The sequence below is a fragment of the Anas platyrhynchos genome, chromosome 13 (assembly GCF_047663525.1).
Source record: "Anas platyrhynchos isolate ZD024472 breed Pekin duck chromosome 13, IASCAAS_PekinDuck_T2T, whole genome shotgun sequence".
Taxonomy (NCBI): Eukaryota; Metazoa; Chordata; class Aves; order Anseriformes; family Anatidae; genus Anas; species Anas platyrhynchos.
This window is the reverse complement of record NC_092599.1, coordinates 10,765,704-10,789,975: the sequence shown is the minus strand read 5'-3', so window position 1 is coordinate 10,789,975 and position 24,272 is coordinate 10,765,704. Positions and strand designations below refer to the sequence as shown.

General features: G+C 52.0%; 1 protein-coding gene across 4 annotated transcripts in view; it reads left to right on the top strand.

Annotated features, from left to right (window-relative positions):
* Window positions 1-24,005, top strand: part of CHST13 (carbohydrate sulfotransferase 13) — a 28,862-nt gene extending 4,857 nt beyond the window's left edge. For all 4 annotated transcript variants that reach the window (XM_072044482.1, XM_072044481.1, XM_072044480.1 and 1 more), the window contains 2 exons: window positions 20,208-20,290; window positions 22,731-24,005. In XM_072044482.1, the coding sequence (XP_071900583.1) occupies window positions 20,225-20,290; window positions 22,731-23,576 (912 nt within the window). In that variant the 5' untranslated portion in view covers window positions 20,208-20,224 and the 3' untranslated portion in view covers window positions 23,577-24,005. The remainder of the gene's footprint in view (window positions 1-20,207; window positions 20,291-22,730) is intronic.
* Window positions 24,006-24,272: the final 267 nt, after the last annotated feature.

Sequence of the window (24,272 nt, the reverse complement as noted above, 5' to 3'; positions counted from 1 at the left end):
CCTAAACATATATATATATAAAAAAAGCTTAACTTGTTTGCTGAGTAAGATTGAAGAGGAGTTAGGTTTCAGCAAGCATTTGTTGTTCCTAGGATAGCTTGTGAAGTTTATCAACTGAAGTCAGTAATCCCAGAGGACCACACTCAGTATTTTATTCCTCAGTAACTTTTTTTTAAAGAAACAATTTGTGCCGTCTTATTTTAATGCTGGGTATATTCAGCGAGAAGTGCAGCACTGAATTGGCTCCAGTCTCCACGGCTCCTAACAGAGGGGACTGCGTTGGATGCTGGAGTCACTTTCTATTTGACAGTGTTTGACTGGGAAATGTGGCTCTTCTGGGAGCCTGGCTTTCAAAAAGAGACTTCTGTGGGTCTGAGTCAGCACAACTTGTTGTGCTTCATCAACTTGAACACCTTGCGTGGCCCCCACGCAGTTTCGGATGGGGTTCCCACCAGGTCAGAGCAAACCAGGTGACAGTAAGGGCGATGGCATCTCCTGATAGGTTTGGGGGATTTCCTTTCTGTAACACTTCCTTCAGAGGTGCTGGCCACAGCCTGGTCAGCTGAGGCTTTGGGAAATGCCTTCCCTAGGCTGCAAAGCGATTCCCTTGCTATGGGACAAGGGGCATTTTTTAAGGGTTCTGCTGGTGGTGATGGATTGGCGCAGGTATCCTGAACTGGTGTAAACTCGCAGTGTTTAACTTGTTGGAGGCTGTTTGTGATGGTGAACACCCTCTGCACACTGGCCCCTTAAGGTTCACAAAAGAGGTGAATTAAAGTGATATTCATGTTCTCTAAAATCTGGTTATTTTCTAGCCACATAACTGTCTCCCAGAGTCCAGCCTACATTCTTATGCCATTTCTTTCCCTTGTTATTTTTCAGATTACAGTATTTTCCCTCTTCAGTTCTGTGAAAAATTCACACTAGCAGAGGAAAGGTCATTACCAAATACAGAAAAGACATAAGCTAAAAATTGCTTCTTTTTCTTTTAGCCCAAGGGAAAGCAAACTAAGCCAATTACTTGAATTTTAGAACTTGCTAGTTACAATAATAAGTAAACAATTTGCAGGCAAAAATGTCATCTTTAAAGTGATGGTTGCCTTGAGGTTATTTGGAGTTCTTGGTTGCCTGGTGTCATTTGGTTTCTATATAATAATGAAGAAAAATGCTAGGAAAGGCAGCAGTGCTTTGAGCTCCCCTCTGGAGCGGCCAGATCCTTTTCTCCACCTTTTGCAGGATTCAGCAGGTTGCCTTTCCTGGGCTGCCCACGCTCCATTTCAGGTAACGTGCTGAATTAATCCTAGCTAACAGCATGGAGAGATTGAACCATCCTGTGACCAGGACAAGGCATACAACGTGGGAGCAAAGATGGTATAAACAGAAGCCTTTAAGTTCGGGAGGTGAAACTAAGGACTCATTTCGGGGAGCAGGAATTAACTCCATTTGCACTTCCCACTTCTAATTCCATCCGCGCAGTTGTGCGCACGGAGCGGTTTGTACTGAATCAGCGGCTGTGCTGGAATAAGGCTGTCTTGTTCTGCACCAGGAACACCCACACACCAGCATGTGCTGAAATAACTCGGCTCCTAAATAGCCGCTGAGCCAGTTATTTTGGTGCTGGGCTGTTTGTACTGGAGTCAGCAGCAGAGTCCCCCGCTGGACCTCCTGGAGGCAGCCCACGGTCTGTCCCCCGTTGGCTTTGGGGTCAGCGGTGACCTGTCTGTGGCTGCTGCACTCCAGACTCACAGACGAGGCCAAGGGCAGGATATCTGCACTGCAGGGAAATATTAAGCTGGTGCCAAGCACGCTGTCGGGTAGAATTCACAAGCACTGCCACAATGGGTAGTTAACGGGGTTTGATCACAGCAGTCCTCTTCTGGCATCTCCAGGCTCTCCTGGACTGGTGGTGTGGGCAGGTCTGGTCCATTCCTGGGCAAACCTCGTGCAGTCTCAGCGTGGTGCCGGACACGGTGTGGTCCCTCAGAGGGACTTGGTTGTGCTGGTGTCAGCCCACAGCCATCTAGGAGATCCCGCCTGGCACTATTACCATCCCTCTTCTGAGTTGATCTTCCTCTGCTGTCTGCTCCAGGGATGGTGTATCATTAGCAGCGGCCACAGTGACCCTACACGCCGTATGTTTTCTGCATAGAGGAGGTGGTAACAAGTAGTGGGGATGGATTTCTGACCATTCTTTCATCAGACTTCAGTTGTAGAATGTCTAGACTGTGGTAACTGCAGGAGGTTGCTGATCCTTGTCCGCACCAAAGCTTTGGTCGCTGCTGGTGTCAGGGAACTGCACTGAGGCAAGGAGGGAGGCTGAGATAATTCAGTCTGACCCCAGGAGATCCGTGCATAAGAATACCAGCTGTTTTGTTCTTACCTGGTCCTTGGTCTGTCAGGTACAGTGGCTTGTGCGTGCTGGAGGTGATGGGGGACATTGCAGGCAGACCTTGCACAGCAGCAGCCTGCGGGATGGGGAGCTCCCCGCTTCCTGTTGTTCCTAGCTCGTTCCAGTGCTGAATCACTTTCTCCAGCAAGAAAGAAGGAAAAAATCTCAAGGTTGCTTTATTTCTTCTCTGTTTCTGTCCGACTGCAGCATCCAGCTGTTGTTCTTCTGTCTTTCTAGCAGCACTTGCTTAACGCTGGCTTCTGCACTCCTTGTTCTTTCTTGTCCTGCGGTCAGCATGAGTTGTGGGACTTCACGGGGCTTTGTGGGTTAGTCTTACTCAGCTTCTGAGCTGACTCTTGCTTAACAAGACACCAGCACCAGGATCATGGTAGCACTAATGCTATGATATCACTCCAAACTTTGGATGAGGAACCAGGAAGGTTTGGGAGCAGGGAAGCACCAAGGCCCCTTTCTCCATCTGATCTGTTCCTCCATCCGCTGAGGCACCCGACTGAGCATCACAAGTTGCTCCTGCCAAACCAAACAATGAAGCACGTGGCAAGAGGAACCCCTGGGGGCACGTGCACATGGGATGGCTCTGCACCAAATGGTGGCATTAACAGTGGGACGTGAAATAATGCCGAAGCTGGGAGCACTGGGAAATGGACTTGAGGCCCTTCAGCTCTGCCTGACACACAGCTACCAGCCCAGGCATCGCCTGCACTGAGAGCTGGCTTTGTGGGGCTTTGGTTGTGTCAGCCCAACCTAGCTTTCCTGAAGTGACCACCGAATGGCTTTTCTGGGCCGCAAGGTGTCTGGTTTTAACACCCACTGAGTTCTGCCTCTGAGATCTGGGCCTTCTGATCCTTGCAGATCTGGCCTTTCACATTTTCTGAGCCGTGCATCCAAGGTGAGTGGTTGCTCGTGGGAGCTGTCATTCAACCCTGTCCTTCTACCTACAGATTTATCCCTTCAGGACACAGATTACAGGCAATTTGCCTGGGGTCCTGCAGAGTGCTGGTCCTGGAGTCTACAACTGCACCTAGCCCGAACGTAGCCACTTGAACAGTTAGAAATCAGCAGAGCTTTTCTAACCAGGGATATATTTTTTTTTAGAACAGGAAAGAGCCTATTTTAGACCTCAGTTCCTCCCCATTGTTTAAAGGTATTTTCAGGCTGAAATCCAGGCACGGCCAAAGCTGGGGGCAGGCACCCTCCTGATAAGCAAGGCTGCGTTGTCTGCACGCCGGCCACCACTGGAAGTGTGGGCAGGGGTGTGAAATCTAAGAATCCCTCTGAGATCGTGTTGGTTTTTCTGCTGTGTTTCTGTTTCGTTTGCTTTTGTCGTGGGGCAGTTCTGCCGGGCTCAGGTTCCTGTGAGTTCCAAGAGGCAGCTGGTGCATGGACCCAGTGCTCAAAGTGTAGGGTGTTTGTCAGCAGTGGTGTTGGGCAATGCGGGCTGGAAGGTCCCCAGGTCTGCTGCAATTGAAGATGTGAAGTGCTGTACCCATGACCTCGATGGTGGAAAAATCAGCCCGGTCTAGTGCTGGAAGCAGAGCAGTAATGAAGCCCATCTGCTCTCGAGCACCAGCCCTTCCATGAGGAATGTTTTTTCTTGTCCGTCTTGGCTCCGTATGATTTCCTGAGAATCTCTGATACGTGCAAGAGGTTTGGGACAGGGAAGGAGGGCGCTCGGTGTGCCGGGAGTTAACTCTGTGCCTGCAGGAGAGGTTTGCACCTCAGCAGCTCTGCAGCCCTCCCTGGCCCCACATCCCGCTGGCATCCTCACCCTGCTGTCACTCTTCAGGAGCATGCTGCACCTGCACCTTGTGCTTTGTTCCCACTCCCAAAGACCCGATGCTCAGATTGATCCTGCAAATAGGGCTGTGCAAAAGCAGCTTCTGGGAGCAGGAGGACCTCGCCCCATGTCGGTGCAGGTGGGACCTTCTGGTGATCCTCAGTCAGGTCCAAGGTAGGAAATGAGCACTCGTGCTGCCCAGAACCAGTGCTGGGAAGGGATTGCTGCTGATACCAGTGGCTGGGCAGCCCCAGCCCTGCAGGGAGCGGCTCTCCCCGGGTGCTGGGGCTTGCTGCTCACTGGGTTTTCTTTCTTTAGCCGCTTCCCCGACAGCGTCTGAATGGAGAGCATGACAAGCCCTCCATCTTAATCCCAGTGCAAACACAGCTGGCTTTCCCAGGGCTTGCTAGAAGCCAAGAAACTACAAAGGCATTAGGTGCTTAACTCCCATTACTCCCCCTCATAGCCGAGTACCCAAAGAAGAGCTTAACTCCCCAAATACCTCTGTGGGGCCAAGCGGGGGACGTTACACATCCAGGCTTTGAGACACAGCTGGGCGAATGCCCCAGGCTTCCCCTGTTAAAAGGCAGTTAGAGGCTAGTAGAGGTCTGGGAGGGAGGAGGCATCTCATGCAGTAGCTCTGGTGGCCTAAAAGGCCTGGGGTGACCATTGCCTAGGTCCTGATTTTGCATCCACCCCACTCATGGTGTTGCCCGGTGCACATGTCCCCCTTCCCAGACACTCATCACCGGATGCTGGGATCATTGGTTCGTTGCTGGCTGTCAAGGTTTGCTCTGACCAGCCCAATTTTCTCTCTGCTGCAGGTTTGCACTCCTTGCAATTCCAGTCAACTATCCAGTAAAATCGGTTGTAGAGCTCTGATAAACAGGAATCAACTCCCAAACATCCCTTCTGCAGCCCTGTTTGCCTTTTCCCAATTGCCTTTGCCTTACTCTGTGAAGCCAAAATCTCAGTCTCAACCAAAGCCCAGCATGGGCAGAGGTGGGAATGAAGAGTGGCTCTGCATCCCCAGGAGCTGGGTGGCCACTGCTCGGATAAACTCCTCTTTCTGCGTGTTCTTCACGGAGATCTCCCAGTGTAGGAGGTAGCAGTGGGGCATGTGGTTTGGTTTTGTTTCTCTCATAGTTTTAACGAGCCAGGGAGCCAAGCTAATGCTATGTTTATTGTGTTGGAAGGAGAGCGTGATGCTCTGAGAGAGCACGCAGCCTGTGTGAGAACAGGGAAGGAGAGGGGAGCCAAAGGACATGCTGTGAGAAGTGGTTTTGTGTGCTTCGGATCCATGCAGAAGTAATACCTGACCGTCCCTGGTGCCAAGTGCACGGTGAGCCCCGTGCTGTCTGGAGGGTTGGAGTACCAGCCAGCCGGCAAATGGGGGCTGCAGTGGCACTGGGACATCTATGGAGGCAGCACAATTGATTTCAGCAGCCACCTGGTCCACAAGTCAAGGAGACCTCATAGCCAGACGAACCTGCTCACCCTGCCATATAACAGCCCCAGAATCCCTACTTCTCTCACCGGGCTGACTGGCAGAGCCCGGTGTTGCCCTGAAGTGTGCTTTTTTGTCCGACCGATGGCCCGAGCCCTGCAGACAGGACAGCGATTGCAAAAGGCAAACACACTGCCCTGCCTCGTGCACACACGCTCCCCTGCAGTCGGCAAATACGTCTCAGCGCCAGCCCCAGGCATTGCTGTGACTCGCCCTGGGCGGCTGCCTAAAAACTGGCCTTTTTCTGTGAAAAACAGGGGAAAGGCTGGGTGAGATTAGGCCCGGGGTCTGGATCCTGGCCACCCCATCGGAGGTCTCCTTGAAGCTGACCCGTGCAGCCTGGCAGGACGTGGATTTGGGGAAGTCTTTCTGCTGGTTTGCTGGGGCCAGGTTAGTGCAAGGGACGCAGCTCTCCCAGGCAGGATTTGTTTTCACCAGGCCTTCTGCAGCAGCTCTTGCTGAGGCAGCTGGGTGAATACGTTTGTGAAGCTCCCTTCCTTGTAGCACTTTCCAGCTCTGAACTTACGAAGGCTTGCAGACAAAAATCTGCACGAGCCTGAATTTTGTTTCTAGCTAGACAAGATCGTCCTTGCCTCAGGGAAGGAATTCAAACTCTGCTCAAATCGCACAAACCCATATCCCTTGAGCTTTCTGGGATAGCCCTGAGCAGATTTCTCTGAGCTGTCCTGGGGCCAGCCTTCCTTGGGCTGCAGGGCAGGGAGGTGCCCAGCCTGGAGCCAGCCAGAGGGGAGCTGCGGCAGCGGGGCAGAGGAAGGGGATGGCTGGCCTGGCTGCTTCTGCTTTTTCCATCGAGCCCTGGAGCTCCTCATACTTGGATGAACTCTGATTAGATAAAACCGTTGTACATTTTTGGGTGGGAACCGACGGGAGTCGGTATTTCCTGGGAGAAGAAAGCAGTTTCTCTCCCAGCCGGTTGCTGCTGCTTCAGGTCTGACCCCCTCGTTCAGCAGCTACATCCGCAGCGGAGGTGGCTCAGCACCATCTCCCCGTACAGGAAAGCATGGCCACACAACCCACATCCTTCAGCAGTTCTGCGCTGAAGTGAAAATCACCATTCAGCATTTAAAATGACTGAGAACTTGCTTTAGAGGGTGCAAAGCTTGTGGGCTCAGCGTCTGCCTCCTTGTGTTGTCCCAGTTGCAGGCTCTGCTCCTTTTCCATGCAGTGGCAAGAGCTTCCTACAGCTACAGCTGTTCCCCACACCGTGGAAAGCCCAGCCTGGCTCCTTTAGCCCCTGTTTGCCTCCCTCTTTCCCCTGCCTTCCATCCACCTTTTCAGTTACCATCTCCGATGCCCTGGGGCAAGGAAGGAGAAATGCCTTCAGGTTCCCTGCAGCACTGCTCTGCCAGCACCAAGCCCTGGGGGCAGGTGTCCCATTGTGAAGTTGTGAAGCTGTTTCTGCAGCTGGGAGATGCTGCAAACCACACTGCCTGGCGGGTGTCATTCTGTGACGGCCGTGTTACATTCTGTGACGGCCGTGTTACATATGTGACCACGTACACAAACTGCGGCTGAGCGCAGCCGTGCTGAAGGAGCACCTGGTGCCGATGAGAGCCAGCTTCTTCAGAACGGGGCTTAATTTTCACGGAGTCCCTTGGAGCATTATTCAGCTGGATTGGAAGCTGCTTTCTCCCCAGAAGGTCTCTTTTGAAGGTGGCAGTGTCTCTGCGGTGGCTGAAGCGGCAGATAAACCACTTGGCAGCTCTCCCTGTGGTGCGAGCACACGGCGGCCATGTTCTGGCTGACATCTGGGCCCTACGCAGCAGCGCACAGGGCATGCCATGACCGCCCCATCCCATCTCTGTGCACAAAGGGACACCCTGGCCACAAGTCCTCATGTCACAACAGCTTATTCTTCTCCCGGGAAGTGCCACTGCCTGACAGGCCTCCATCTCCTGGCTGTGATCCTAGCCCTTCTGCAGAGGGAAGCAGCGGTGGTGGGCTGGAGCCGTCCGTGGAGCGGTGTCTCCAGGAGCATGGTTTTTTTTATGGGGATTTTTCACCAACGTGAAACTTGATCCAGCCAGATGTTGCTTTGCTGCCATGGGGTAATGACCTTGCAGCAAGGAGGGCAGTGTTGACATGAGGTTCAAAGGTGCTGTTTGTTTGGAGCCGCTAGGTGTGGGTATCTCTGGGGCTCCAGAGGGCTTCCTTCAAGGCAGGGAGCTGGGAAATTAGCACAAACTAATTGGAGGTCAGAAACTCCTCAGGAATTCCTATTTTCTGTTGTGATGCAGGCATGCAACTCTGCCCCCTCCCCTAGCTATGGGGGGCAGATCCGCACGTCACGTTTTTCCATGGCATGGGAAGGTGGCAAGTTCAGTCCTGCAAACATCTGCAGAGCCAGCCCGTTCCTTCTGGCAAGGGTGCAGTGGTGGCGTATTCACAGCTGGGTCATTTCCAAGTTTGCTCCTGGCAGCACTGAAGAGATTGATTTCCCTTTAGCTTAATAGGGCCGGCAGACGCAGGCACCGCGAGGCTGAAACAAGACTGGCCTGACTCCAGAGGAGCTGTGCTTCGATTGCCCATGAACAGCCGATGGTTGAGGTGCAAGACTCCTGGTTCCCTTCCCCCTGAGGTCTCCATCAGACCTTGCTCACACCCTGCATAAAGGAAAGAGATGTCTACAGAGCACCTCCTGCACCTGCCCCCGGACAAGTTGCTGCCAGTGATGCTGGATCTGTTGTGTCTCAGTGCTGCAGTGCTGCTGGAGATGTTTGCATCCTCTGTTAAATAGGCTGGTTCTCCGGTGGCTTCAGACAATGCCCACTACAGCAGAAATGGGCACAAGGAGCTTTTCATCACAGGATGAGACGGAGACACTTCTCCCTATCCTGCAGCAACCCATAATTAGCTCCTGTCCTGCTCTGCAAGCTCATGCACCTCTTCCACGCATTGTGAAGCCTGTGCATCTTGCTCCATACCTCGTGGCAGTGATTTTCGCAGGTCAACGTCCCACTGTCAGGACGGTGCTCACAGGGCACAGATGCTCAGCTGCTGCTGCCAAGCACACAGAGCAGAGCCCGGACGGGAGTGGCCGTGCACAAGGTGGTGCAATGGGAAGCATTTGCTGAGTGCGCATTTTTTCCAAGTGCTTGTTGAGCTCTTCATCAATTCCAGATGCGCAGAGCTGACAAGACATCTTGAAATGCATGCAGCAGGCAAGTTGCTGAGCCATGCGACGTTAGAGAGGCTTCCTTTTTCTTGTTTGCGTGTAGGAAGCCTGCGTGCAGAGGGCACAAACTGTGTTTGCCCAAACCAGACCTACCTGCGGGCAGGTTTTGAGCACGTCCAGCCTGGCCTGGGGCACCCTGCACCAAGACCCCTGCCAGCTACCAGCCAGCCCCTGCATGTCCCAGCAGGGATTTCTGCCTTGGCACTGCCAGCACAAGCTCTTCTGCTGCAATTCCTGCCGAGCAGCGGCCTGGAAAGAGGCTTTATTGACGAGGAATGGAAAAGCTGGCAGTTCAGGCTTGCATCATACATGCAAGCAGCCAGCCGGGGCCAGGAGAGCAACAGGCATAATGGGGAAGAGAAATTGCTCTTGGAAAGCTTCTAGCTTGGCTTGTAGGAGGAATTAACCCTTTGAAAACAGAGGCTTGCGTGGTGCTTATGTACAGATATTTTATTTGTTCACGTAGGCCGTATTCCTCCTGGATGCTGTTCTGTTCATTTTGGGTTTCCTATCAAGATGTCAGTTGCATTCCTTTTGACAGTGAGGCACATCACTGCAGTGAAATACATCCCCCTGCCTCCAGTGCCTGTGATCCTCCTCCTGAACCTCCTGACATCTGCCTCAGCCTGGAACCAGGTGACCCGAGCCTCCTGCTGCCACTGAGGGGACATGTGGTTCAGGAGGAACTGCTGAATGGGACAGAGCGTCCAGACCAGCCGCTCCTGGCTCTGGTCCTGCTCTGAGCCTTGCTGACGACAGTGTGGCATTTGGCAGGTTGCTTGAAGCAGCTGGATTCCTTCTTTCCTTCTCAGCATGATTTATTGTGAGCTAATCCTATAGCTGTTGCCCTTTTCCATCGCTTGATTAGCATTTCCCTGGCTGATCCTTGACTCAAGTTGACTAAGTTGGAATAAGAAAGCCTTCCTCGAAAAACAGAGCTAGGGACATCGCTGTCTCCAAAGAGGAGAAAGCCAAGCAGCCAAGCACCAGCTGTGCCAGCCCCGGTGCCTGGGTGCAGCTGGTGATGCTGTGACGATCCAGGTGGTACCTTCAGCGAGAAATGAAGGCAAATTACCTTCAGAAACATAAAGGCAAAGTAATCTGTGCAAGATAGCAGGAGTCAAGAGAGGAAAGCACTTTCATGAGGCTTTATAGAAAACAAGGAACTTCTGTATGCAGCTTTAAAATTCTCTTCCTAGTGGCAATGCTAACTAAATTTACCAGGATCTTGAGCACTGACAGTGATGCTCAGGTGTGTATAAAGCAGCCAGGTCCCTGAATCATTCTCACCTCTGGAACCAGTGGCCCTGGGTACGGCCAGCGCTGACTGAACAGGAGGCAGCTGGCTGAAGCCTTTTCAGGAGTCACCTCCAGGCAGTTGGTTTTTAAAGGCTGGGCCTTCTCCTTTTAGGGGAAAAAAAAAAAGGTAAAACACACAAATAGAGCATAATTATTCTCCTGCCCAGCATGTGTGATGTACGTTAGAAATCTTCCTGCACAGGAAGTTTCAATCCCAACCTCATATCAGGAATTTAATGTTCTTTTTTTGCAGCAGCTTAAAAAATACCAGCATCTGCTGACACCCCCTCAGATCTCCCCGCTGCTTTTGTGGCTGCTGCCTGAGCAGCCACATCTTGCAGACGGAGGACAGCGTTGGCTGCAAACCCGTTGGTGCTGAGTCGTGTCCCAGCCCCAGCACTAACTGCAGCGTGCTGAACTTGCACTGGAAAGGGACAGGCTGGGGGCGTGCTGTGTCGCCCAGGCATGTGAAGCAGAACGGGCTCATTGTATCTTTTGACACGTGCTTCAGCCACTGCTGGGAACAGCCACGCACAGCGTCCTGCTCGCGTGGCAGGGGATGCACGCCACGAGTGGGTGCAGTCAGCACCCTGACTGCCATGGCCTGATACATCTGCGGGAGGAGTAACAGAGGTGGGCAGTGGAAATGGTGTTGTCAGCAGTTGGCTTTCTTAGTTTAATTCAGAGTGCTTCAGCAGGGAACCCTCTTCTTTTGGTGATTTGGAGAGAAATCCAAATAGTGTTGAACATTGGACTCCAGTCCCTCTTGTTAGGATTGTGTTAGTCCTGTTGAACCCATTGAAAAGCAGCGCCCTAATTCAGACTCCCTGCTTACTTTTTGTTCCTTCTCTGATTGTTCTCCAGCTGGAGACCACAGTCACTGGGGCACGAGAGAGAGGACACTGGGCAAACTCTCGTCACCGTAATAACCAAAGCATCACACGTATACCAGGGGACCAGTCCTGACCAGGGATGCCTGGTGTCACATCCCATCACCTCCCATTATGAGCCACGTCTGAGCCAGAAGATCAACCACTAAAAGGTGGCTGAAGGTGACAAGGGGACAGCCACCAGCAGGCTGCCACTGGGAGGGGGTCAGGCCAGCTGCACGGCCGTTCAGGAGGCACATGCTGTCCTTCCTGGGCAGTGTAGCATTGCCTGCCCTAAAAAGGTTGCCACAGCACCAGGCTGGTTTGAGGCATTTTCCTGTGAAAGTCGATGTCCCCTGAGGTCTGGTGGCACTTGGTGCTGGTGGCACTTTGCCTGTGGGCCCCAGGCACAGGGTCCCAGACAACAGATGACTGCATGCAGACATCTGGGATCACAGGCACAGGTGGAGGCAGGTGGACTCAGGGTTTTGGATCTGCTACAGCTCCCTGAGGCCGTGCGATCCACCCCCAGATGGTCACCACACGCTGCTGCTGGCAGGCTCAGCCGGTCCCTGGCTGGCTGGAACAAGAGCAGGACGTGCGTTCACCGCTGTGCGTGGCTTCTCCCATCCATCTCTTTCCATAGGGAATCATTTAGGACTGTCCTCTGTGTCCTGAGTTAGCATTGCCTGGGGGTATCACACCCCCTTGTGCCCCTCTCTTGCCCTCCAGCCAGCAGGGCAGGTCCCTAGGAGAGCGACTGATTTTTCCTGTTAAAGGCGGCGCTGTCTGTCACATTATCCCATGTAAAACACTTCACGGTGTGTTTCTTGGCTGGAGGCAGGCTGTCATTAGTGCCAGGGAGATGCCAGGTCCCGGCTGCAGTGGTTAAATCCTGCAGACTGGAGCAGGCTGAAGAGCTCCCAACATTTCTTTCAGTCTCCTTCCCAAAGGAAGTCATCTTGGACATCATGCACACCTCATAATGGTGCAAAAGGCTCTTTTCCCTCTTTTCTAGGAGGTTTGTGCAGCTGGGCAGCTCCCGAGGTGGTCTCAGAAGTGGCAAGAGTCATTGCCCCTGGTAACTCTTGTAAGGAGCCTGACTGGAAGGTGCTGGGGCTGAAGGTGGCTGTTGGGGACAGGGTGCCCCATCGCCCTTCAAAAGCCTTCTGCGGCTGCTTGGCATTGACCTTAATTAACTCTGCAAAAAGCCGAAGGTGTCGTTTGGGGAAAAAGGGGACGTGATAGGGTTTAGTGGGACCTCTCCATCAGCTCCACAGGGGTGATGCGTGTTTTAGCTGGCTGCTGGGGAGGAGGAAGAGGGAGGACCATTGCAGGTGGACCCCTGTACCTTCCCTCATCTTTCCCTGGAATTATATTTTATGACAGTGGCTAAAACATCATTTCTAGGTGCATCTGGTGCTGCAAAACCTTTACCCTTACGGGAACGTGGGGAGGTTTATTTGCTGGAGCTGATGGGAGAGATTTGTCTCTCCCTGCCGCACCTCACTGTGCCTGTTGGACGTGAGCTCTTGTCTGTGTAAACCTCCTCACGTGCACGTCCCGTCTTGTCCTGCTCAGGTTTGCCTCCGAGCTGTTTTCCTCCAAGCTGCTTTTATTTGTGGTTTTTCCCTTGGCTGTGCGGGTAACCTCCTTGCAACAAATCTCTGTTCAGCCCTCTTGCAGTTTCTAAGGTCTGGGAGGCGAGGGGAGCGGGGGGGTTAATTATTTGGTTTGGCTCTTTCAAAAGGGCTGGGGGGGGGGGATGGTAGAAAATGTGTAGCAGTGGTAAAAAAAAGCCTGAGCTAAGCTCTCAAGCATCCCCATGCTGCTGGGATTCGGTTCTGTCTGATCCAGCCAAGTCACTCAGTTGCTTTAATTTTTGCTGAATGAAACAGCTTTAAATCAGGACCACATGAACCTCCACTTGGGGCATCTTCCAAGCTTCTTCTTCCAAGAGGAGTGGTCTTAGGAAGCTAGGCTGCCCTTAATGGTGTGGCTCTGGGCATGACCCCATACTAGGTTTATTCACCAGGACCTTGAGACGAGGGTATTTTGCACCATCTGATCCCGAACTGGCAATAAGCTGTTGCTCAGCCACACGGCGAGCAGGTCGATGTTTTCAAGCCCACCGTGTCGTATGGGTGCTGTGGGGAAGCGCCTTGTACAAACTCAAGGCAGCAGTCGGTGGTTTCAGACTGACCATTGAACCTCTGCTCAGCGGAGGTCCCGTGCTCAGCACCTGGGGGCTGTGGCTCAGCTGGGGACACAGAGGGATGCCATCAAACCACACAGTGGCTTTGTGGGGCGCAGGGATGCACCTAAGCTGCTGAAGGAGGCAGGACTACAAAGGTGACTTCAATCCTGTGCAGGGGTACAACCAACTACAGGTGTTGGGCTCCCCTTGGAGGTCCTGTTCCTAATGCTCCTGTTGTCCATCCCACCAGGGATACGTGTTATTTGGGACCTGGTGCCGGCAGCTGTGGGGCCTGGGCAGCCCACGCCGGGCTTTCAGAGGCTGCACCAGCCATCCGAAATATTCAGCCTGGTGGCATCCTGCCCCTTGGCTCTGCCGTAACGTCTGGAAATGCTCTGCAGCAAGCGAGGGGAAAGCCCTGCTCTGCTGGGCGTGCCGGCTGTCACCCTGCTGCAGGAAACGGGAGGGGAGCTGGCAGGAGAGGTCTGATGGAGAAGGATGATTATTCCCGTTTCCCAAGGAGCGAGCCCAGACAGACGCCTCTGCCCCTGCAGAGCCATGCGGAGCCAGGCAGCCTTCCCCAAGGCTGTCTCGCAGCATAGAGGGCAGGAGGAGTTATACAGCAGGCTATATGGGACCTGCTTATGGCCACGCTGCATGGGGTGCATCAGGGGGACACCGGTGTCCCACATCCATGTGACTGCCATTGCAGGAGGGTCGCTTGCTCGTCCCCTGATGATGGGAACAAATGATCGCTCACGTCTGCCATGCTCCTGGGCATCGTCAGCCAGGTCTCTGGCATTCAGCATCCACCCCAGGTTTCCTGTCCTGTGTCCTCAAGTCTTGTGCCCCAAATCCAAGAGTATTTGGGGTGTTATCTTTTCCCTGGGGAGCCACAGGAGTGCACATCTTTCCAGTGGTGCAGCAAGATGATAAGAGTCAGGGGCCCATGTAACCTGCTGGAGGTGTTGTCTGTGTGACAGTAGTGTGACGGGGGGATGGGGGTGTGTGGGCTCCTCAAACTCGGCGGAGAAGATGCTCAAGCAGACTTAAGGTTTTTGGGGTGGTCCAGAGAGCTGCTGAGCTGGTGCTGGGGGTGAAGACATGGAGGAAGCTCAGCTGTAACACCAGCAGAGGTGGCTGTGTCTGAATTCACAGTGCTGAAGGGTGCATTTAAGCAAGTCAGACGTGGTTCAGATAGATTTCTTTTCCTTCCTTCTCTAGTGTTTTATTTAATTCAGCCTCCGTTGCCTATATCCCCAGCTTTTTAGTTGCAGTTTAGTTGAGTAGTCACAGACAGCTAAGCAGATTAGATTCAGCCTCTTTGCTGAAGCCAAAAATTGGTGTTCCCAAGCCAAAACCTTCCTGTAAGAACAAAAATTGGAATGGTTTGGGTTTTAATTCCCACAGGGGCTCCCTTAGCTCTGAAGGTGCAGAAGGATATGTGCGCCAGAATGGCCACACTTCACAGCTGAATGCAGCACACAGGAAAGCAGAGGGTCTCTACTTTGGTCATCATCTCCATCAGTGGTTATAACCTTCAGCATTATCAGGTCAGTGGGTCTGGAGCTTTAGTTGGGATTTTGGTATTCAAGATCACCACTGTTTTGCGAAAAGGGAAAAAAAAAAGAAAAAAGAAAGAGAAAAAAAAAAAAAGAAGCACAAAACAACAGTCAGCCTTTGTGCTTAGGTGAAAATAGAGAAAATGTGTTCTCCATCAGTACGAGCCCAAATATAAAGGCCAGAGCTTCCTAGAACTAAGCTTCGCTTCTTTGCAGCCCTGTTGGCTCCAGTAGCTCTGATCCTTCCAGCCAGGGCTCTTTGCACAAACCATGGTCCGCTCCCCAGGGGCTCGGCTGCTGCTTCCACGTGCGATTTCTTGGCCTCTGTGCCCTGGTCCATCTTCAGACAGGCTGTGTGTCCCAGGCTTTGGTATCAAACTGGAAGGAAAAACAGAGCTCAGACTGCTGGATCTACCACTGCTGATGCCAAGCTCTATTTTCATCCTCTCTCACTTTTTTTTTTCTTTTTTCCTCTTGGACGTTAAAATCGAAAATTGGACGGATTCAACCGTCAGTGGCCACAGCTAGGATTTGGCTTTGAATAATGCAGTCTCAGTGTCCTGTCTTAAATCAGACGGCAGGGCTGCAGTGGGGTCCTGCTCTGCCCCATCGTGTCAGGAGCCAGAGAGGGGTCAGAAACAGCAAAGCTCATCACAAGGGGACCCGGCTCCTAATTTTTGGCTCTTCCAATGACTGGCAGCGTGACTTGAAGCAAGTGGTTTTAAGCTGATCCCTTCAAGCTGTGGAGCTCTGGGTGTTGTTTCCCCATTGTATGAAAAAGGCTGCCCCGAGAGCTCCCCGCAGCACGAACACACGCCTTTCCCGCTCCCCTGCAGGGAGCTGCAGGCTGTAATTAACGCCCAGACTGATCATTTCGGGTGGCCAGGCAGCACAATTATTTTTTCTCTTTTTTTAGGTTTTGCACAGACACAACAGGAAGCGAAGCTGGGGCTGCGCGACAGAGCGGGGCGATAGTGGCAGGGCCAGGTTTAACTCTTTGGGGCCTCTTGGGTGCGCACTCACGTGCAGGTTCACGTGCTCACTCCTCCAGGCTGGAGGTCACCACATCTGCAGATTTCACTCCTGTCAACATCTTGAATTGGAGATGACAAGTGGAGCCTTTGGCTCCTTGTGGCTCCAGCCTGAAAAACTCCTAAAAGTTCATTTTCCACCCCAAAAGGAGCTGTGATTCCTCCCAGCCAGAATCCCACCACTTTGGGGTTTCCAAACCTCCTATCTGTGCAGTTTGGCTCCTGAGCAGGTGGGCATCAAGGTGTCCTGCACCCGAAACACCTCCTGCCCCTTCCTGCTGGTGCTCTCCCAGGGCAGCATCCATCCCAGCCCCTGCAGGCTGCCAGGGGACAGCCCGGTCACCTCGCTGCCCTTCTCCGCAGCTCCGCAGCTGCCTTGGTCCCAGGGGAGCAGAGCTGTCAGTGCTGCAAGTGAAGGTCGACGATGCTATGGATAATGGTATTCATGCTCCTTCTTCTTTTTTTTTTTTTTTTTTTTCTCCTGTGGCAAATACCTCGCTTGATACGTTTCAGGAATTCATTTGCTTTTTTTATCACTGTCACACTGGCAATTGATAGCCCTGAACTAATGCATCTGGGACCTCCTGCCACTTCCAGCAGCCAAGTAGCAGAAACTGCTAAATTCCAGCATGGTGAAATTAAATTCTGTTGTATTTCTTGCTCCCCTGGTCCAGGACAAAGCTTCAATTTCCCTGTTTGGTCTTTCAGTCTTTCCTTGCCATGGCAGCCATTCTCCGTGCTTTGTCCATCATCGCTATCGTTCTGTTTTTATGTCAGGCTCATTCCTGAAGTATTGATCCCAAAGTCAATCTTAGAGATGTTTTGCTGGATATCCACCTTCTGCCCAATATTTCCCTTTAAGCACTGCTTGCTTTCCAGCTGCTCATGACCCTTACAGTTCCCCTTTTAAACTTCTCTAGAAGAAGTACTTATTTCCTGTGGCAGGTCATATCTCATGCTTTACTTGTATCTGGGTGACTATCTACCACATATGCTCAATCTACAGAAACTGCTTGTTTTATTGGCAGCTCGGCTTGCATGGGTGTAAGCTGCACTCAGTAACTGCCATCTTGCATTTTATTCCCCTCTCCAGCTTTGTACCCACATTTTCAATCGTTTTCTTTCCTTCGGGCTCTTTCCTAGAGCTTTGGTAATGCCGATATCAGAGGAGCAGGCTTGTCGCTGCCTGAATCCTGTCTCCTCGCCAAAATCTTGAATTCAGGCTCTGGATTTGCCGTTGTGGTCGCCGAGAACCTCCTTCCGTAATTACGAGTCCCTGCAGCCAAAACAGCAAATTCCTTCACTAGTGCTTCCAGAAGCCTGGGATGGACATGATGCAGTCTTTCCCTCATCTCACACATGAATGACTGTCTTCATAATCAGCTCGTACACCTAAATAGTCACAGCTTTAAAATCCATTCCCTTTTCCAAAGAGAGCTGGCAAGCCATTTGAAGCCCAGATCCCGCTGCGGTGTTGATGTCACACCGCTGCAAGAGAATAGCCTTGGTTTCGATGGGCTAGCACAAAACTCTGGGCTGCGGAGGGAAGGAAGGAGGGAGCATGTTTTCTTTCCAACCTCCGAAGGAAAGACTGAAAGCATTTGTGGTACAGGAGGCTCCAAAATGTGCCTGAGCAGCTTTTCAGGCTCCTCTCATTCAGTGATTTCTGGTCAGCTTTAGTACGGGACTTTCCCTCCTTTGCTCTACATCACTGCTGCTCCCATGCTTTGAGGATGCAAAGGGTGAATGTGGTAGTTTTCTGCCTATCCCAGCAAGAAACATTTTGATTTGGATGAAAGACATACACTGTCTTCATATCTGTTACCCAAGTGATCCAGCAGTTACCAGGGAGTGACATTTTCTCCTCTCTAGAAACTGGATATACCTTGGCTAACTACAATCGCTGCTTACAGACGCAATTACCGTGATGCTAAATTTCTGAGGATTGCCATCGCATGCGGGGGAATCTGGGAACCTCATAACAAGCTATAAAGTCAGGAGGCAAGCCAGCGTGCAGAGATCTTGGCAGCTCCCCCATGATGGAAGATCCTGCTGTACTCAGGGCCATGGTGCCAAAATGCAGCACGAACTATTAATTTGCTCTGATGATCCTCCTGCCTCAACACTGCCATATATTTCAGTACTCCTTGGCCTTCCCAAACTGCTTGGAGTCCCAGGAGCATCCCAAAGATGGGTAAACCAGCAGTGCAGGGCACGGGGTGGCTGACTCCTTCTCAGCATAAGTGAGTGGAAGAAAAAGGACACGTACAGGCCATTGTGCATCTGCCCCCTTCATCCTTCCTCCTCGCAGCCCAGGCTGCATCCCAAACCTGATAGAAGAAACAGGCACAGACCGAGCCGAGCCTTTCCCCAAGCTCCCACTTACACGTTAGGTTTCCTCTCCAGCCATGCAGCCCAGCCAGCTGCAGATTCCCTGGAGCTCAAAGGCGAGCCATTGCCTGTCAGACTGGGTGGTGATGGACAGGACGGGGACAGCAGGTAGGGGATGGAATGGGGAGACACCGTGGGATTGAGGTTGTTGGGATGGGGAAGAGGGCTTTGGGTTCCAGTTGGGACGGATGAGAGGGCAACACAGTGCCGTGCCGTGCACAATTTCCCTTTCTCCTTGGGACGCTGCATTTAGCACAGACAGCTCTGAGCAAGGAGACGTCCTGTGGCTGAGCCCTGGCGAGAGCCCTGGGCAGGGAGAGCAGAAGCTGTCGAGATGCCGTGTGTGTTCAGCTCTGCTGGGCTCCTCCAGCTGCATGGGAGCAGCAAGCCTGCTTTTTCTTTTTTCCTTTTTTTTTTTTTTTTTTTTCTGTAACCCCATACAGCATGTTTCCAGCAGCTTTGGGTCATCCCGAACCACCCTGGGCTTGTTTATGTCTCCCATGAGACAGGTTTTGAGTGATGTATGTGTGAACCACAAAAACAAACGCCCCCAGGTTGCTTTTGCTAAACACAGGCGCAGTGCCTGTGGTGCGTGACACTTGCAGGCAGCCCTCAGTGGGGTCACACCATTAACACCAACAGCAGTTTGTCCCCATTGGGGAAAGGGACTGGAGTTCAGTGCTCTTTGCTGGCAGCCTGGAGACGTGGTGAGCACAGCTTTCAGGGCTGATCTCGCTCCCTTCTGCTTGCAGATAGCCGAGCTGGAAAATGTGAACTGGGACCTGCTGGGACAGATATCCCAGCCCAGGGCTGTGAACGTTGAGTTTTCCGCTTATCTCTTGTTAGCAGAGATGCCCTTTCCCCCTCTTGTGGGGTAACGGGTGCGGGGTGTTGAGGAAGAAGCAGCATCTCGTTGAGTCACCGTACGGTGCCACGGGAAGTGGTGCATCCCATGGACACGCAAGCGACCATGTGACGGTGATGAAATCTTGTGAGGCCAGCCTGGCATTTCCCCCTGTTACAGCCCAAAGAAGGAGTAAAGTTGAGCTTATACCTGGGTGACTTTGGGGTGGTTTTCATTTAGGCAAAATAGAAGCACATGAAAAGGGTATCTGCTGCCACAGGTAGCCCTCCGGCATCAGAGCAGCCCCGAGGATGCTTGGGTGGCCATCTGCGTCTTCAGATGCTCAAGGGGATGTCACTGGTTGGATGGGGAAAAAAATCAAAAATAGCAAATAAGACCTTAAAACTGGGTGAAACTTGTGACCGAGTTGCCTGTTAATTACCGTGGTGTTAATTACAGAGCCTGGAAATGCAGACTCCCAGCCCGGCGTGCCCTGGCCAGTGCAGCCGGCGTCCCACGTGCACATGGGGCCAGCTGTTCCCAGTTGCTCTTGAAATTGTAACAAGCTGCTGTCTTTATGTATGGCCTTTCGTTTGTTTAAAGGATCTCCGGACCTTTTGCACCCTAACAGTGGACTCTCTTGAAAAATAAGGGGGAGGAACAACTGTTAGTATTAGTGAGAAGTCCCATACCACATAAATTTTGTGCTGGTGGCTGCGGTTTTTAATTTCATATAAATCAACCCTTTCTTTTGACTGAAATCCAGCCTTTGAAGACTGCAGTCCACTTAACATCTTGCTAGCATTTGAGAACTGGCCCCAAATTAAATAGATTGGATTTGCCGCATTCAGGTTGGCTAAAACCTAGAAGTGACAATGGAAAAACAGTATCAGTGATGAAGAGAAAAAAAAAAAAGGCTCATCGGCTCATCTTCCCCATCTTCCCCTGTAGCTGAGCATCTTTCCCCAGAGCCAAATGGGTTCATCTCTGTGTGGGTTACATCGCCACATCCCGATACGGCCCCGACCACTGGGTTGGGCATCACCAGAGGGGGTGAGGGAAGCAGTGCCCAACCCCTCTGACCCTCTTGATTTTTCTCACTCCTTTTCTCACTCCTTTTCCAGCTGCAGAAGACGGGGCCATGAGGACAGCCTGGCAGGGGAAGGCCGGTCGCAGCCCGCTCCAAGCCCTGTATGAGAGTGACCAGGTGAGGGGACAGGGCGAGGGAAATGGGAGTGAAGGAGGAAGGGGTGGCAGGGTTTGACCCCTTCTCCCAGCCCTTCAGTTCACAGGCACTGGGCCATTGCCAGCCACCCAAGGACACGCACCCAAACCTCTGGCTGTGTCCAAAAGAAAAGACCGTGCCACTTTGGGGGGTAATTGATGCTCAAAACCTGCTTACGGCCCTTGCTGGAATTGGGATAAATGGATTCAGTGCTGGTGGGCTGAGCCATGATGAGAAACCCATGTGGTTTTGCCATCTGGAGATGTCAGAGGAAACTCTGGGTCATTGTGGCAAGGCAAGAGCATCATTGCTGGACTTCCTGAGCTCATCATTCATAGCTTCTTCTATGATGATCCTTATGGGTCCCTTATGTATAATATAGTATGATAATTAATGTAATGTAATTAATATAATATGTTCCTTATATATAATATAATACAGTATAATACATCCCTTATATATAATTATAATATAATATGTTATAATGTAATGTAGGATAATTATATATGGATATATATAATATTGTATGATTCTTTGTTGGGAGAGATATATATGTATATCTGTACATGCACAGACACATGTTTATTGTATATTTATGTATGCATATACATAAATATGTATATTAAGCTGGTGTGGGTCATGACAGGTTTATAATCCTGGGACATTTCGGGCCTTTCCATCACCAGCTGCACCTGCCGAGATGCAGGGTGTTGGTGGGTCCCTGCCCATGCGGAACGCTGCTGCAGCGGAGCCAGGTCCCTTTCCATGCTCAACGCTTTGTGTTCCAGCCTGGGGTGGTGCTTACACGTCTATAAGCAGCCGAATTACATTTGCTCTGGGGAAAATGGCAAATGCGGACTTCTTTGGCCATGACGCCTGCATACCCTAATCCTGCTGGAATGTCCTGGTGTTATTTCCTTGAAAGTGATGCTTAATTTCTCTGGCTTTTAAAAGGAAGGGAAAGAAGGGAGCAATTTTGCCCTGAATTAACTGAAAGACATGCACTTATTCCAGTGGGCGGCTGCTGAAAAGTAGTCACATTTATTTGTTGCCATGCCTGCAGACAGTGTCTGTCTGTCTGTCTGTCTATCCATCCCTATAGTTTTAAATTATGCAAGTGCAGGGAAAAACACCTGAAAAAAATATCAGATCATTAAAATGTCTGTGTTTTTTTTTTAGCACTTGCAAAAAGCATTTCCATTTTTAAAAGGTGGAGGGCAGCTTCCAAACAAAACCCAGCAAGAGAATTTTCTACCAAAAAGTTTGGCTCTGTAGCAAGTTGTACCATGAAAACACCTCTTCAGCTATGATCATTGCCACCCTAGATCCAGTGCTCTTCATATCCAAGTTGCCAACAATGTCAAAATCATCTCTTGGAGGCAGGTAGAGTCTGTTGGCTCATCCTTTACAGGAGGAGCTTTTTGCCCAGGTGTTAGTGCCACCCTGGAGGTGAGGGCTCTGCTGGATCATGCACGATGTGAGTGATTTGCTTCAGCATCCCAGATCCTGGCAAGAGTTTTACAAAGCCCCAGCCACGCAGCACTGCCTCTCCCATACTGTGGTGACTCCTAAAATCAATGACAGCTGTCAGCAGTGAGGATGGGGACAGCAAGGAGGTGGCCTGCCCTTTGCCCTTCATTGTGTGGTGGCCACAAGTGGGACGCACCAGCTGCAGGGACAATGCCGTGGAGCTGTGTGATGCCTGCGTGGCTCAGAGTGGAAGCCACGGATGTCTTGCAACACGGTATCATTGCATGGCATTAAAGCAACAGCTCTGTAGGGTCAGAGCCACCCTGGGTTAGGAACGGATGGCGAGACCGTTAGCGGCTGCAGCCAAGACGAGGCTTTTGGGAAGCTCCCAGCGGTGGCTTTGGGGCTGAGCATGAAATCTCCCAGCCGCGGCTTGTAAAAGGCAGAGGGAGCAGGCAGGAGGAGGGGACCTTCCTCTTCTGAGTTCCTGGAAATGGCTTCCTTCCCCAGATATTTGATTGACATTTTTGGAGTTTCTGATGAAAACCCGGACAGGAAAGGACACGCCTCCAGATTGCAGGGGGATTTCAGCTGGGGCCCATGCATGTCCCCAGACTGGTGTAAGACAGTGTCATCAGCCAGCATGGGGAGAGGCTATAACGTGACTCGTTTCGTGCCCCTTTCTGCACTCCTGATCTTCTTGTCTCCTCATCTTGCTCCTCATCACATTTTGTTCTCTCTTTTGCCCCCAGCGGGTCCAAGCATTAAATACACCAAAGCAAGTTGAGTTCAAAGTCAGCACTGTCCCCAAAAAGCCCACGGAAATCCCCTGGAAGCCCCCTCCAAAAAAACAGGGAAGGGGAAGTGATGGGAACAGTTGTGGGCCTGATGTTGTACACAGATCCCCGTCAGTTTGGGTGAGCTGGTGACCATTGCTCTTTTTCCTCCCCAGTTGGAGCAGTCGTCGCTGCAGGCAGTTCACCAGCAGAGACGCGAGCTGTTGAGCAACATCTGCAGCCGTTACACCCGCAAGCGGCGTCTCCTGCGGCCGGATGACTTGCGGCACTTGGTGGTGGATGACACGCACGGGCTGCTCTACTGCTATGTGCCCAAAGTGGCCTGCACTAACTGGAAGCGGGTGATGATGGTCCTGACGGGGCAAGGCAAGTACCGGGACCCTTTGGAAATCCCTGCCAACGAGGCCCATGTCTCATCCAACCTGCGCACCCTCTCCGAATACAGCATCCCCGAGATCAACCACCGCCTGCGCAGCTACCTCAAGTTCATCTTCGTGCGGGAGCCCTTCGAGCGCCTGGTCTCGGCGTACCGCAACAAGTTCACCCGCAGCTACAACACGGCCTTCCACAAGCGCTACGGGACCAAGATCATCCGGCGGCACCGGCAGGAGCCCAGCGACAGGGCGCTGGAGCGCGGGGATGACGTGCGCTTCGAGGAGTTCGTCTACTACCTGCTGGATCCACGGACGCAGCGGGAGGAGCCCTTCAATGAACACTGGGAGCGGGTGCACTCGCTCTGCCACCCCTGCATTGTCCACTACGACGTGGTGGGCAAGTATGAGACCTTGGTTGAAGATGCCAATTACATCCTCCAGCTGGTGGGGGCCGACACGACTGTCAAGTTCCCATCCTCGTCCAAGACCACGAGGACGACAGATGACATGACAGCCCAGTTCTTCCAGGACATTAGCCCCTTCTACCAAAGGAGACTCTTTAATTTATACAAAATGGACTACTTGCTCTTCAATTACTCCATCCCCTCTTACCTCCGCATCCGATGAGGCAGGGGCTGGGGGAGAGAGGTGGGAGAGAGCTGGGTAACTCTCATTTTACCACAAATCTTCTCCTCCGACCCTGAGCTGATCTCTTGGTTTATCGCCGTGCCCTCTCCGTTATGGTCTGCTCCACATCCTGATGCCTCATTCAGGCAGGGTCTGGAAGGAGAAGGCCTCACAAAACACTGGGGCTGGAGCTTTCCTTCTCTTTCATCTCCAACAGGAGATGTTGGGGCGAACAGGAGGCTGCTGGCTTTGACGGCTTGCCTTGTCTGGGGACCTTTAACTCCTCTGTAGGTCCAGTTTGGGGAAGGCTCTTTTTTTCGGGCAGGATCCCTTTGGGTCTTTCTCCTCACTGGGCATAGACTTGGGGGACAGGATGGCGTGTGTCAGAGACTTGCATAGGACCAGAAATAAAGCAATAATTTAATGTAAGTTTTTCCATTTGTTTCAAATTGCTCCCACCTTCTTTTTTTTTGCTTTGTTCTCCCTCCACCCCAGCTTCCCACGCTGTCCCCCACCACTGGGGAGGGCAGCAGCGTTTCTCTCTGACAAAGCCTGGAGGGCTTTTTTGTTCCTCCTCCTCACATGCTCTTGGCTGGGATGTGAAAAATATTGCGAACAGAGAGACGGAAGCACGTTTGCAGCTGGCAAGGGCTCCTGCAGCCAGAGCCCGGCACTGGGATGGCTGTGTTGCATCAG